The sequence below is a fragment of the Anarhichas minor genome, unplaced genomic scaffold, assembly GCF_050575085.1.
Source record: "Anarhichas minor isolate MPS153535 unplaced genomic scaffold, ASM5057508v1 ptg000018l, whole genome shotgun sequence".
Classification (NCBI taxonomy): domain Eukaryota; kingdom Metazoa; phylum Chordata; class Actinopteri; order Perciformes; family Anarhichadidae; genus Anarhichas; species Anarhichas minor.
This window is the reverse complement of record NW_027466464.1, coordinates 13,310,136-13,324,090: the sequence shown is the minus strand read 5'-3', so window position 1 is coordinate 13,324,090 and position 13,955 is coordinate 13,310,136. Positions and strand designations below refer to the sequence as shown.

At 43.0% G+C, this 13,955-nt stretch overlaps 1 protein-coding gene across 2 annotated transcripts; it reads left to right on the top strand.

Moving 5' to 3' along the window:
* Window positions 1-3,699: 3,699 nt before the first annotated feature.
* Window positions 3,700-13,771, top strand: aox6 (aldehyde oxidase 6). 2 transcript variants are annotated; one of them, XM_076094961.1, is made up of 35 exons: window positions 3,700-3,795; window positions 4,571-4,628; window positions 4,727-4,823; window positions 5,308-5,416; window positions 5,697-5,823; window positions 5,952-6,013; window positions 6,110-6,187; window positions 6,363-6,443; window positions 6,526-6,670; window positions 7,049-7,141; window positions 7,228-7,379; window positions 7,458-7,551; window positions 7,640-7,749; window positions 7,856-8,040; window positions 8,277-8,439; window positions 8,529-8,612; window positions 8,709-8,878; window positions 8,964-9,090; window positions 9,351-9,473; window positions 9,620-9,716; window positions 9,931-10,055; window positions 10,146-10,279; window positions 10,487-10,574; window positions 10,645-10,731; window positions 10,802-10,993; window positions 11,062-11,289; window positions 11,395-11,490; window positions 11,642-11,770; window positions 11,866-11,940; window positions 12,036-12,088; window positions 12,163-12,277; window positions 12,369-12,434; window positions 12,776-12,964; window positions 13,073-13,240; window positions 13,467-13,771. In XM_076094961.1, the coding sequence occupies exons 1-35, from the start codon at window positions 3,730-3,732 to the stop codon at window positions 13,515-13,517; spliced, it is 4,017 nt and encodes a 1,338-aa protein (XP_075951076.1). In that variant the 5' UTR covers window positions 3,700-3,729; the 3' UTR covers window positions 13,518-13,771. The 2 variants fall into 2 exon arrangements, 1 of the variants encoding a protein (XP_075951076.1); XR_012954744.1 differs by lacking the exons at window positions 12,163-12,277; window positions 13,073-13,240; window positions 13,467-13,771 and having other exon boundaries at window positions 12,776-12,858.
* Window positions 13,772-13,955: the final 184 nt, after the last annotated feature.

Below are 13,955 nucleotides of genomic sequence, written 5' to 3'. Positions count from 1 at the left end.
GTGGAGTGAGTCCTCTGCTCTGGAAACACCCTTTGACCTGTTTTCAGCCTCGAGTTAATTATTGTTCTCATGAAGCAACCTTCAGATAAAACTAACGAGGACGTTCCGAATCAGCAGAACAAGTCCTGTATCTCTGCCATCAGACCGATACCTGTCGTGTTAACATGCAGACGAGAGCCAGTTCCCCATTTCTGAGGCTTCCCTTTCGTGTAAACCTACTCTGACATATATATATATATATATGGTCAAATATAACGATGTGTCTTTAACTTACTGTAGCTAATAATAATGTAAATGATAAAATAAAGCAGTGGAGCGTTGACATCACATAAAAGACAGTCTGCCAGCCAGATGTGGGAAGTTCCACTAGATGGCAGCAACACGTTGTCGTCTTAAAGATGAGGAACAAATCAACAACTCTTATTAATTCACTATACACACTACATTTATCTGGGAGCACAAGCGGATATATCATGAGTTTAACGTGTGGAAAAGGAAATAATGAATGAATATTAATGAATATTTACAGAGGCTGTCTGTGCGTCATCAAAGAATTGCATCATAAATTGGTTTAAAATGAAGTTCTGATTATGATAAATTGCAGGAAACCATATATTTAGTTAATTATGTTATTATGTTAAATATTACATATTTTATTGACTTGACATGTGGCAGTATTGTCAATAAAACACAACAGAGTGAACTCAACAGAGCAGAGTGCAGGTTAATTATTATACAATCTTGTTATATACCATTCTGCACATTTACAGTAGAATTATGTCTCGTATTTCATCTTTGGATGTTAGATTTAACTGTCAAAACATTTTAAAATGACCAAATCAATAACACAGAGAGCAGCAAATAGCAGAAAGAGAAAGACAGCGTGACTTTATTCAAATGTAAACAGACTAAAACACAGTATAGTATCTTTGTGTGTTTCTCTGAATTGCCTATAAGCAATACTTCCTGTTAGATCCTTCAAAATAAATGTTTTTTAAGATGGGTGTCGTTTAATTTTTAATATTTTACCGACAGTATTGCAATACTGGATGGAAAAAGATGGAAATGTATGAAACCTTTCAATTCTACTAATCAAAAGGGTAGAACATTCATTTGTAAGTAAATTAACGTTAGGCTTTGCTGTTATTAGCTTCGGCTAATGTTTTCAGCTAATCGTACCTACGGTGGCCCTGAGAGTTCAATCTACTGAAAATACATGAAGTCAAACTAGGCAACTTTGATAAAATAAAGTAATTAATTTATGTTACTTAATTTCCTATTTCTCACCGTAAATATGTCCAAGAGCCTATTTTAATTTACGTTTCACAACTCTGTATTTCATTTTCTTATATTCAAATGAGTGGGCGTGGTCATTGTGTTTACTTCCGCCGGTTGGTGGTTCTTGGTTTTGGCTGTTCGACTGTTTTCAACATGGCGGCCAGGGGACAACCTTCTCATTTTACAGCTAAACAGTACAGTAAAACATGTTCCTACGTTTGAAGCGAGAAATTGACGATGCAGGAAGACAATATTGATTAATTTTAGATCAACACTGCCTAGTTTGACTGTTAAATTGTCAACTCCCCAAGTCGTACCCATAATGCAACGCGCGGCCGGCTCTCCTGCTTGAGTTTTCTTATTTCCTTGGCTTAACGGTTAAATGGAAAGTAGTCATTCAAATAGATAACGCTTCATATAAATAACATAATGTTGGAAAATTAGGTCAGCAATCTTATATCAAATTAGTATTGAATTTAGGGCAATCATTTTACCGTCCTCTAGTGGCTAAAGTCTACAACTGCAACTGGGTTATTATCAAGTTAGACAAATTACATACAATCAATACTTCCGGTTGAAGCATTCAAAATAAAAGCTCCGGTGATGTAATTACGTTCTTTGACCACCAGAGGGCCTTTCATGAATTACAACTGTGACATTATCAAGTTAGTCAAATTACATACAACAATACTTCCGGTTAAATTGTCCAAATAAAAGCTCAAGATATGTAATTATTCACATTGACCACCAGAGGGCAGTGTTTACCCGTGATTATTGACGCCAGTGCTAAAACTGTCACTGAAGTCTGTAAATATAAAATAAATGATACACACAACAGTGTGATCGCCAGGTAATACAATTAGCATTGCATTCAAACTAAAGATGAGCTTGTAATTGATTAGCTAACGTTAGCTAAAGCGATACAAAGTCAGCAAGTGTATATCAAAGTAATATTAGATTTAGAGCATGACTTTTAACGCCCTCTAGTGGCCAAAGTCTACAACGGTGTTATTATCAAGCTAGACAAATTACATACAATCAATACTTGCGGTTGAAGCATTCAAAATAAAAGCTCCGGTGATGTAATTACGTCCTTTGACCACCAGAGGGCCCTTCATGAATTACAACTGTGATATTATCAAGTTAGACAAATTGCATACAACCAATACTTCCGGTTAAATTGTCCAAAAATAAAAGCTCAAGATGTGTAATTATTCACATTGACCACCGAGGGCAGTGTTTACCCGTGATTATTGACGCCAGTGATACAACTGTCACTGCAGTCTGTAAATATAAAATAAATGATACACACAACAGTGTGATCGCCAGGTAATACAATTAGCATTGCATTCAAACTAAAGATGAGCTTGTAATTGATGAGCTAACGTTAGCTACAGCGATACAAAGTCAGCAAGTGTATATCAAAGTAATATTAGATTTATAGCATGAGCTTTAACGCCCTCTAGTGGCCACAGTCAATAACTACAACGGTGTTATTATCAAGCTAGACAAATTACATACAATCAATACTTCCGGTTAAATCATTCAAAATAAAAGCTCAAGGGATGTAATTACGCACCTTGACCACCAGAGGGCTCCCATGTGAGTTTATTTGCATGTTTATTTTTGTCCGGTTCTATACAATAATCCATAAACTGCAGTGACACTATCCGACCACTAGATGTCAACATTACCCCACAGATCATTTTAATGAGCTTTTTTAATCAAACGTTACATGATTTGTATTTGACAAACACGTTTACAAAGTGCATTCTGTTGTTTAATTAATGTTTTTAATACGTTAATTTTAATATGATTCAATACATACAAATTAAGTATAATATTGGCTTTATGTTCACCATTCAAAGACATTTGTCAAAGGAGAATTATCATAATAGATAGATAGTTATCTTGTATTCAATCACTCGCCTTCTACAATGATTGGTTAACAACTCAGTTCCCGGACTACCGGAAACCTCCCGCAGGGGGGGAAGTACTCTACATTCTGCCAAAATAAAAGTCACAACGCTGACAGAAACAAAAGCATTCCGACGCACAGATTCCATCATGGGTTCCTCGGCGGCTGCAGCCCGAGCTCTCCGGCTCTCTGCAACATTTGATTTTAAATCAAATGTTGTACTATTTTTTTAAATATTTTATTTTGTTGTTGTGAGACATTTATTATAAGCATGAAATAAATATATATATATATATATATTGTGATATAATGATTTTTTATGTAAAAATTGCAATGTGTCTAAATTGGCTATTGTACTGTCTGCATAATGTCACTAAAAAGTTAATACTATAGCAAAGTAAATGAATGTATTTCTGCAGCTGTTTTTCATGCCTCAGTTTGTTTTATTTTGAAAGTCCTGACAGGCGGAAGTGCTGCACATTCAGACTAACTTGATCTTTTGTTTTGACAAAGTCGTGTCTTATTCTTCAGCGATGTCTTCGAAGATGTCTGCGGAGAAAGAAGGAGATAGTTTGTGCTTCTTCATCAACGGGAAAAAGGTGAGTTCCACATCGAACCAGTTAGTCACGAACAGTTTGTCGTGTTGTTTTAATAAGTATGTTAAAGTACCCGAGTGCTGCAGAGAGTGACATAGGTCAGAGAGTGACATAGGTCAGAGAGTGACATAGGTCACTCTCTGCAGCCAGGAGCTAGTGCGCTTATCTATTTAGGTCGAACTTTATCTGCAACAAGCAAGCAAATACAAAGAGTGAAGCAAGGCAGATGCATTCTTTAAACATCATGCAATAACATGCAGACAGATTCAAACCATTCAACATGAGACACTTTGTGAACTACTTCTGAAGTTTTGATGCAGGAAGTTTGAAGTAGAGTTTGTGTTTTTAGAAAGTTTTTTAATGATTCCAGTCTCTCAAACGTGTTTTGTTCTGACTGTATATGATATTTAATCTTTAGTTGCATCTAATTGTTTGTAAGTATTTATTTTTTTGCACATTTATTAGTTTAACAACTGTTGAAGTTTAGTGTAATAGTTCATACAAACGCAATAACGGATCAAAGAGTTCCCGTCATTCTCCACAGAAGAGCTAATAACTCTAAAATATACTTTTCAGTGTTTTCGATGTTTGTTTTTCTTCAGTGTTGGTGTATAGTTTATTAGTTTTGATAAATGTTATACTAATGCGAGGTAAAGTAATCTCTGCACACATTGTTGGTCTGTAGTGGAGGCATACCACTTAAACAACACAATATTATTTTGTGCTAACCCAACGGAGGGAACAGGTGAAATGTTTCTCCTCCTTCTTCCTAAAACAGGTAACCGAGAACAATGCGGACCCTGAAACCATGCTGTTGTCCTTCCTCAGAGAGAAGTGTATCCTTTAAACATGTTTTTTATAACGTTACGTTGATGTGAGAGCGCCACCTACAGGTCTCAACACACCTGGTGACGTCCTTGACTTGTGACGTCAGTGAGGTTAACTGGAACCAAGTACGGCTGCGGCGGCGGAGGCTGCGGGGCGTGCACGGTCATGGTGTCACGCCACCAACCGGCCACCAAAACCATCACGTATCCTTTCTGATAAACCACAATCTGGTCCACAACTGTCCACAGGTATTTGAGGAATTTGGAGTAGATGTCAGCACTGTGTCCCAGCTTATAAAGTACACGCCACTGGTTCCCAACCTGGCGGTAGGATGCTTCATGTGTTAAAACCTGCATTATATCTAATGTCCACCAGGGGGCGACTCCTCTGGTTGTATAGAAGTCTATGAGAAAATGACTCTACTTCTCTCTTGATTTATTACCTCAGTAAACATTGTAAACATGAGTTTATGGTCTCAATCTCTAGTTTCAAGTCTTCTTCAATACAGCATGATGTTCATTTAGTACATTATGGTCCATTTAGAGTCAAACAGACCATAAAGCAGGGGATGCTTTAGGGGCGGGGCTACTGTGATTGACAGGTAGGTTCATAGTGTGCTTGGGAGATAAAGGAATGTTTTATCTGCAGGATGTTGAGTGTCACTGCTTCCCTTCACCGTACCGTCAGACATTACTCGGCCAACGCCTGCCTGCTGCCGCTCTGCCAGCTTCACGGAGCCGCCGTCACCACGGTGGAGGGCATCGGCAGCACCAAGACCAGGGTCCACCCTGTGCAGGTCAGGGCTTTTCCTTTAACAGTTTGGTGAATCCAAATTAAGCCCTTTAAAACACCAAAGTCACACAATAACACGAACTAACTCACCGGTGGAGGCAGCAGTACACCAGCAACTCCTTTGTTGTAAGTAGTAAAAGTACTGTTTTTGTCTTCAAGATCCCTTCAGATGTACAGCCCCCAATTCAACTTCCTGTTTAATGCAGAAACCCAGCTAGCTGAAGAGTAAATGTGATTTCAAAGCCGTTTCAAGGGGCCTTAAACTGTGGATGCTGTGTTTGTAGGAGCGAATAGCGAAAGCTCATGGCTCCCAGTGCGGCTTCTGCACTCCAGGGATGGTGATGTCCATGTACGCTCTGCTGAGGAACAAGCCTCAGCCCACCATGGAGGACATCACTCAGGCTCTAGCTGGTTTTTCTATTATATCTATGTAGTGTAACGTTTAGAGGTATGTAACTAGTCCAGTTATTCATATGCATGTGATTATTAAATCTGTCCTCACACACAAACTCTCCTCTTTGTGTGTTGTTGCTGCTCAGGTAATCTGTGCAGGTGCACTGGATATCGACCCATCGTCGACGGCTGCAGGACCTTCTGTCAGGTACACCGCTCGGCTCTGCAGCCAATAAACAGGGAACACGATAACACATACGGTGATGATTAACAGGACAATGTGATGATCGATCAATCCCAACAGGAAGCCAACTGCTGCCAAGCCAATGGAGGCGGAGACTGTTGCCTCAATGAAGGGCAGAATACTGATGAAGCAGAGCATGTGAGTGATTTGTTATTTGTACGTATTTTTCTTCAAACATGTTCCTTATTTAAATCTTTATCGATCGCTGTTTATTTCTTTTTCTCTAAAGTTCCTCTCTGTGCCTTTCTTCCCTTCCCTTGTATATAATACCCGCCTCCTCCTCCTCTGACATGTTGTACATGATGCGCTGCAGGAAAAGCCTCAGTTGTTTGACAGAGAAGAGTTTCTTCCTCTGGACCCGACACAGGAGCTCATCTTCCCCCCCGAGCTGATAGTAAGTCCTAAGATCTTCACGCACTCGGCACACACGGAGTCATCTGAGGTCTTGTGTTATCAGTGCTGCACTTTCTCCACAGCTGATGGCAGAGGCGGCGAACCCAAAGACACTCACCTTTCGTGGGGAGAGGATGAGCTGGGTGTCCCCCCCCTCCCTGGAGGAGCTGGTCCAGCTGAAGACCAGCAACCCCAAAGCTCCGCTGGTCATGGGGAACACCAACATAGGTCAGTGTATTACAGAGAAACAGGCCGGAGTCGCTTGAATGCATTTATAGGAATTAATGCCATCGTCTGAATTTCATTTAATTTAATTTCTTAGTGAAACGAAGTTCCTGAAAGATATTCTTTGTTATTTTATGAACATAAATAAATACTAATTGATATATGTGATATATACAGCTGTGGGTTGATGCAAGAGTTTTCTTCTCATAAATTTGTGAGTTTTTCTCGTAAGTCCAACATTTTAGTTTTAGAGAATATCAAAGCTTTTCCTTGGAATATTCCCCTCTTCCCCCGGCTCCGTGATCTTTATTCTTTTCACCTACAATGGCTCTGTTACCTGATACCTGATTGTAACTAGCTCTGGTCTGCTTTGTGTTCAAGGTCCAGATATAAAGTTCAAAGGCATCCTGCATCCGCTGATAATATCTCCAACCAGAGTCACGGAGCTGTTTGAGGTCGCTCAGACACCGCGGGGTGAGGAGCAGACTTCTAGTTTTGTCTTTTTAAAACTCCTCGGCACCAAACCTGCAGCTTTTGTTGACATGCTGGCTCCCCTCCAGGTGTTTGGGTGGGGGCGGGCTGCAGTCTCACGGAGGTCCGGTCCCTTTTGGAGAAGCTGGTTCCTCAGTTTCCGGAGGAGGAGACCGAACTGTTCCGAGCGCTGAGCCGACAGCTGGGCAACTTGGGAAGCCAGCAGATCCGTAACGTCGCTGTCAGTAGACTTCACAACTCGACTAATATATGTTGATGTTCAATAGCTGTGTTTATTCTTTCTTTTGTATTTTTTTAGTCTCTCGGGGGCAACATCATGAGTGCGTACCCAAACTCAGACCTGAACCCTGTTTTGGCTGCAGGCAACTGCAAAGTGAGCGTCATTTGTGACGGTAAGTTGCCGTGAATTTCTGCTGGTGAGACTGCCAGAAAAAAATGTAGACGCGTTGACTCTTAAGAGGTTGTGTCTGAATCCACCAGGAGGAAGACGAGAGCTTCCTCTCAATCAAGACTTCTTTGTGAGCTTTGGGAAAACCATCCTGAAGCCAGAAGAGATCGTTGTTTCCGTCTTCATTCCCTTCTCCAGAAAGGTTCTATTCTCTCCAAGCGTGCTCCCATTTAGTTCATAACCGTCTTATGTGCACGCAGGTGGAAGGTGGAACTTTGACAGATGAAACTACATTGTCTGCCCTGCAGGGGGAGTTTGTTGGAGCTTTCCGCCAGGCTCCGAGGAAGGAGAGCTCCTTCCCCACAGTGACCACCGGGATGAGAGTGTTTTTCTCAGAGGGGTCCCGGGTGGTTCAGGATGTCAGTATTTACTACGGAGGAATGGGACCGACCACCGTTAGCGCCACCAAAACCTGCGCAGCTATCGTCACAAGGTTTATCACCCACACTTTAGTCTAATCTGTGTTTTAGTTTTGCCGTCTTCTTGCTTGAATCCTTCATTTCTTGCCGTTCATTTCCTTTCTTTGTCTTCCTTCTTTTCCATTTGCTCTTGTCCTGCTGTGTCTTTCTTCTGCCCACTTGTTCTCTAACTCAACCCGGCAGCATCTTGATTTTCAGTATAGGCCAAAATATGAATAAAACCAACAACCTGAGAGAGTGTTTCCTTCAGGCCGTGGGATGATGAGACCCTCAGTCGGGCCTATGACGTCCTCCTGGACGAGTTGGTCCTCCCTCCGTCGGCTCCTGGAGGACAAGTGGAGTTCCGTCGCTCTTTGACTCTCAGCCTCCTCTTCAAATTTAACCTGGAGGTCCTGCAGAAACTTAGAGAAATGGTAAGACACAGATTAAAAAAACTAAAAACATTGCATTATTTGTAACTTTTCACCTGACATAAAGATGCTGTGAGAGTTTGTGTGTGCAGAATGTGATTACAGATGAGCTTCCTGAGAAGATGCAGATGCGTCCTTTACCCAGAGAGATCCAACCCAGCCTGCAGGAGTTCCAGGTCAGAAAAAAGACAAGAAATTAACCGTTTGTGACTTTTCGTCCACCCACAATTAACAGTAAATAAACTTCACTGCTTCCTCTTCCTCTTCTTCAGCATGTGTCAAAGGACCAGAGCGACCAGGACCCAGTGGGGCGTCCCATCATGCATCGCTCTGCCCTCAGCCATGCCACAGGCGAGGCCGTGTACTGCGACGACATCCCCACGACAGACGGAGAGCTCTTCCTGGCTCTGGTCACCAGCTCTCGAGCGCACGCTAAAATAACGTAAGGAGACGGGAGTTTGATCTCTGACGCTCTTTTTGTTTTACTTCACTTCTCGTCTTTGAATGTTTCTTTTTGTATCCGACAGAGGGCTGGACGTCAGCGAGGCTCTGCGGCTTCCCGGTGTTGTCGACGTCGTCACGGCAAAAGATATTCCGGGGCAGAAAGTTCGTGAAATATCTGGTTACGAAGAGGAGCTGCTGGCTGAGACCGAGGTAGAGCGTGAGTGTGTGCACATCTGTGTGTGTGTGTGTGTGTGTGTGTGTACATATACATATATATATATATATATATATATATATATATATATATATATATATATATATATAATTCAGCTCTAAAAAGATATAAATTATTTACATGACAAAACAACATATTGCAACTATATTAATCAATAAATTCTGCAGGACTGTACATTGAAAAGTGATTTTTAGGGCTCGTCCTGATTCTGATCTACGGTTTAATTTGTCTGCAGGTGTCCTGCGTCGGTCAGATGTTATGCGCGGTGGTCGCCGATACGAGGGCCCACGCCAGACGAGGAGCGGCAGCTGTGAAGGTCGGCTACGAGGACCTGCCTGACCCGGTTTTTACCTCAGAGGTCTGTGGAGTCCGGCTCAGCTTTTTCCGTGCTTGTACCACTACCTCAAATCTGGTTTTGTGCATCATTTCGTCCACGTTACCTTCTGTTATTATCTGTAAATCCTTTCACCAGACGCTTGTGTTTGCTGTGTCCCACTGTGACAGGAAGCCGTTGAGAAGTCGTCGTTCTTTGAGCCTCGGAGGACGATCGAGAGAGGAAATGTGACGGAAGCCTTTGAAACCGTTGATCAGGTTCACGAAGGTGAAAGTCTGTTTTCTGTTCGTAGAAGAACATGTGGGTTTTATTCACACAATGTGAGAGCAGGTGGTCAAATATCTATTCTATTTGTTGACTTTTGTTGCTGTAACATTCTTCTTCTCGTACTGAAACTCATCCCACAGACAACAGAACCAGGTTTTGGTTTTGTCCGTTCGTCCAACGTGTTTTCACCTTTTTGTTTTTTATGTTTCCGCAGGAGAGCTTCGAATCGGTGGCCAGGAGCATTTCTACATGGAGACCCAGAGCATGCTGGTCGTTCCTGTAGGTGAGGAGATGGAGTTCAACGCGTACGTCTCCACTCAGTGGCCGACACTGATTCAGGTATTTCGACTAACTCCGTAAATATGTTCTTCTTTTATTTTAGAGATCACAGGTTGTCTGCTTTGTCTCATCTTCTCTCACTGACTGCAGCATGCAATAGCGGAGACGCTGAGCATCCTGTCCAACAGAGTCACCTGTCACGTCAAAAGGATGGGCGGCGCTTTCGGCGGGAAGATCAATAAAACGTTGATACTGGCGTGTATTACCTCTGTGGCTGCGTGGAAGTAAGACACCTGCCATTATCAGTCCCACATGCACCTGTGATCAGATCTCACTTCCCCGCTCTGTACGCAAATAAACACGAACACCGCTTCCGTTTGCAAACACTGGGTCTGTTCCTCAGCGTGTTCAAGGCAAACCAGTTAGACGCACTCGTAACGGATTTAATTCTTCTTTCTCGTTCTTGTAATTGTTTCTAAATTTCTGTTCAGGACCAATCGTGCAGTCCGCTGCGTCCTGGAGCGAGGAGAGGACATGTTGATCACAGGAGCCCGTCACCCTGTCCTGGGAAAATACAAAGTACGACAACACTCTCTTCCGTTTGAGCGGTTTATCTCAAGGGACATCTTTAAACTGTTGTGTGTTTCAGGTTGGTTTCATGAACGACGGGCGCATCGTGGCTGCAGATCTCCAGTACTACGCCAATGCTGGCAACACGGTGGATGACTCTCTCCTGGTGGGTAAACGCGGTGATGTTTATGATGATGATGATAAAAAGCATGTTATTGATCGTCTTCTTCTTGCAGGTAGCAGAGAAAATCCTTCTTCACATTGACAACGCCTACAACATCCCCAACCTGAGGGGCCACGCTGCCGCCTGCAGGACCAACCTGCCCTCCAACACCGCCTTCAGGGGCTTCGGCGTGCCGCAGAGCCTCGTGGTCGTGGAGAACATGGTCAACGACGTGGCCGTGCTGCTGCGGCGCCCTGCAGACCAGGTGATGCATCCACGCCGTACGCTCGACCAGTAACGGCGTTAGTATTTGATTTTTTAATTCTTCGTCAGATTCGGGAGATCAACATGTACAAGGGGCCGTCGGTCACCCACTACAAGTTTGAGTTCAGCCCGGAGAGCATGCTGCGCTGCTGGGAGGAATGCAAGGTCAAGTCCGACTACGGCGCACGCCGCGCAGCCGTGGACCAGTTCAACCAGCAGAACCGCTGGAAGAAGAGGGGGATGTCCATCATCCCCATTAAAATTGGGATTGCGTTTTCGGACGGCTACTTGAATCAGGTCTGTGGGATTCAGTTCGGTCTTTTTTTCAACGTTTCGACTCGTGTTTTTTGTGGTTCTTTCCATATATGAATATAACTGTGTGCTTGTTTGTGTGTGCAAAAGGCCGCTGCTCTGGTCCACATCTACCAAGACGGCTCTGTTCTGGTCGCTCACGGCGGGACGGAGCTGGGTCAGGGACTCCACACTAAAATGCAACAGGTACTGTGACAAAGCAGCAAGTCCTCTGGATCTACTTTATCTGTAAATTAAATCTCTGACCCGTTCATTACCCGCTCCACGAGTCTTTTCATGCGATTTGTTAACAAATGCCGTCCTTTCAGCTCTGGGTTTGTTTCCTGTTTCCTGTTAGGTGGCGAGTCGGGAGCTTCGTATCCCTCCCTCTAAGATCTACATCAGTGAAACCAGCACCAGCACGGTTCCCAACACCTGCCCCTCTGCTGCCTCCTACGGTACCGACGCCAACGGCATGGCCGTCAAGGTGAAGTCCAGATCCTGCATTTTCTGGTGCTTCTTTTTCAGTAATACTAAGTTTTTTATTCTGAATTACTGCAGTGTAATCGTTCTTTCATTCAGGATGCCTGCCAGACTCTGTACCAGCGACTGGAGCCAATCAGGCAGAAGCACCCCAAAGGATCATGGGAGAGTTGGGTAAGATTTGATAAGAAAGGAAAGGATTTTTTTTTTGTGGGAAACTTAATAATTTACAGCATTTTAATGAAAGTATTTTGTCAATTTTCACTCAGGCCCAGGCCGCATTTTTTGAGAAAATCAGTTTATCAGCAACTGGATTCTACAGGTATGCAAGATATGTAGTCTGATTTAACGAGTTAATTTATCGAGCGACGGTAACGGCCTCCTGTGTGTCCTCAGAGGTCCAGACCTGTACATGGACTGGGACAAGAATGAGGGGCAGCCTTTCGCTTACTTCACGTTCGGAGTGTGTTGCTGCGAGGTGGAGCTGGACTGCCTCACAGGAGACTACAGGGTCCGAACTGAACCACTTTCTCTTTCATCTCGGTGCTGCAGAGAGACGTGCTCAGAATTCTTAAAATAATTCTGTCGATGTTGTCTTGTAGACGGTGAGGACGGACATCGTGATGGACATCGGCAGAAGTGTGAACCCCTCAGTGGACATCGGGCAGGTGAGTCTCGTGTGAAGAAGAAAAATCTTTTATTGTAAAATGAACCAAAGGTTTTATTTAAGGAATCAGAGACGGAGCTGCGGGGAAGGAAAGGATGAAAATTACTGAAACCAATAAGGGATTAAAAGTCTCTATTATATATAATATAATAATTAACAATAATCCAAAAGGAATCCGACACAGAAAGGCGTGTATTATTTGCATCACTCTGTTCTTTGTCCAAAGAATTAAGTTTACTAATCTGTTTACTGGCTTTTCTTTTTTTGCACTTCCTTTCCTTCCTCCCTGCCCTCCATCTTCTCTCCCCCTTCCTTTCCTGTCTCCTCCCTCCTTCCTCTCAGATTGAAGGAGCGTTCATGCAGGGTTTGGGCCTCTACACCATGGAGGAGTTGAAGTTTTCCCCCTCCGGGCTCCTGTACACTCGCGGCCCGTCTCAGTACAAGATCCCCGCGGTCTGCGACGTGCCGCTTCGCTTCAACGTCTATCTGCTGCCGGACTCCCACAACCCCCACGCCATCTACTCCTCAAAGGTCAGAGCTCGGTCCCCGTCTGTTCATCCTTTCTTGTCTCAGACTCCCTCGACTGTTCTGTTTGTGTTTACATCAATCCATAATGTTTCGGATGATTTGGCTCCGCAGGGTATTGGAGAACCGGCCCTCTTCCTGGGCAGTTCGGTGTTCTTCGCCATCAAAGACGCCGTGGCTGCAGCTCGCTCCGAGTCCGGTTTAGTCGGCCCGTTTTCCCTCGACAGCCCTGCGACACCGGAGAGGGCGTGTCTGGCTTGTGCCTCCCCGTTCATTCAGAAGGTAAAGATGAAATTTAACTATTTAATTTAATGATTTAATAAATGTTAAAGGAAAGTAAAAGATCCAGTTTTTTAATGAAAGGTTAATTGGAATACTGACACCTGTGTCTGATATTGTTTATTATCTTTTACTATTGTTTGTTTTGTGTGTGGGTGTAAACTGTTCTTGTAAAATATAAACTAAATAATCAACACGATAACCATTCATTTCTTTTATTTTGTTCCAGATTCCAGCCAGCAAACCAGGATCGTTCAAACCGTGGGCCTTAAACATCTAAGACTGAATCTCTGCTTCTTTCTTTCTATTTGATCAATCGAAAGCATCGACTGTGAACTGAATGTAACTGTTAATGATGTTCTAATACGCTTATGCAAAACACATTTTTATTGACATTTGAAACAACCAAATTATACTTGTGGCTGTACAGTGACACTTGAGTTCTTTGTGGTTCTGTAATGCTACTGAATGAATATACTGAGTATACTTAATGTTTTCAATAACTTTCAATAATTCAATAAATTCAATAATTAATTTGTGTATTTTTGAAATATTGATGCTGCAGGATGTGATAACATTACAGTCATTTAGCAGTCGCTTTTATCCAAAGCGACTGCAGCTTGATGAGAATACATGTGGCAGTCCATAACAGTTATGGACAGTTATGGACTGCGACAGGAGGAAGTTAGGAGAGAGTGCTGGTTGAAAACATTTGGGT

Coding starts and splice junctions, on each gene's coding strand:
- aox6 (XM_076094961.1), top strand. CDS start 3,730: ATGTCTTCGAAGATGTCTGCGGAGAAAGAAGGAGATAGTTTGTGCTTC. Junction 4,629..4,726: donor GTCCTTCCTCAGAGAGAAGT/GTATCCTTTAAA, acceptor TTGTGACGTCAG/TGAGGTTAACTGGAACCAAG. Junction 8,879..8,963: donor CGAGCGCACGCTAAAATAAC/GTAAGGAGACGG, acceptor TGTATCCGACAG/AGGGCTGGACGTCAGCGAGG.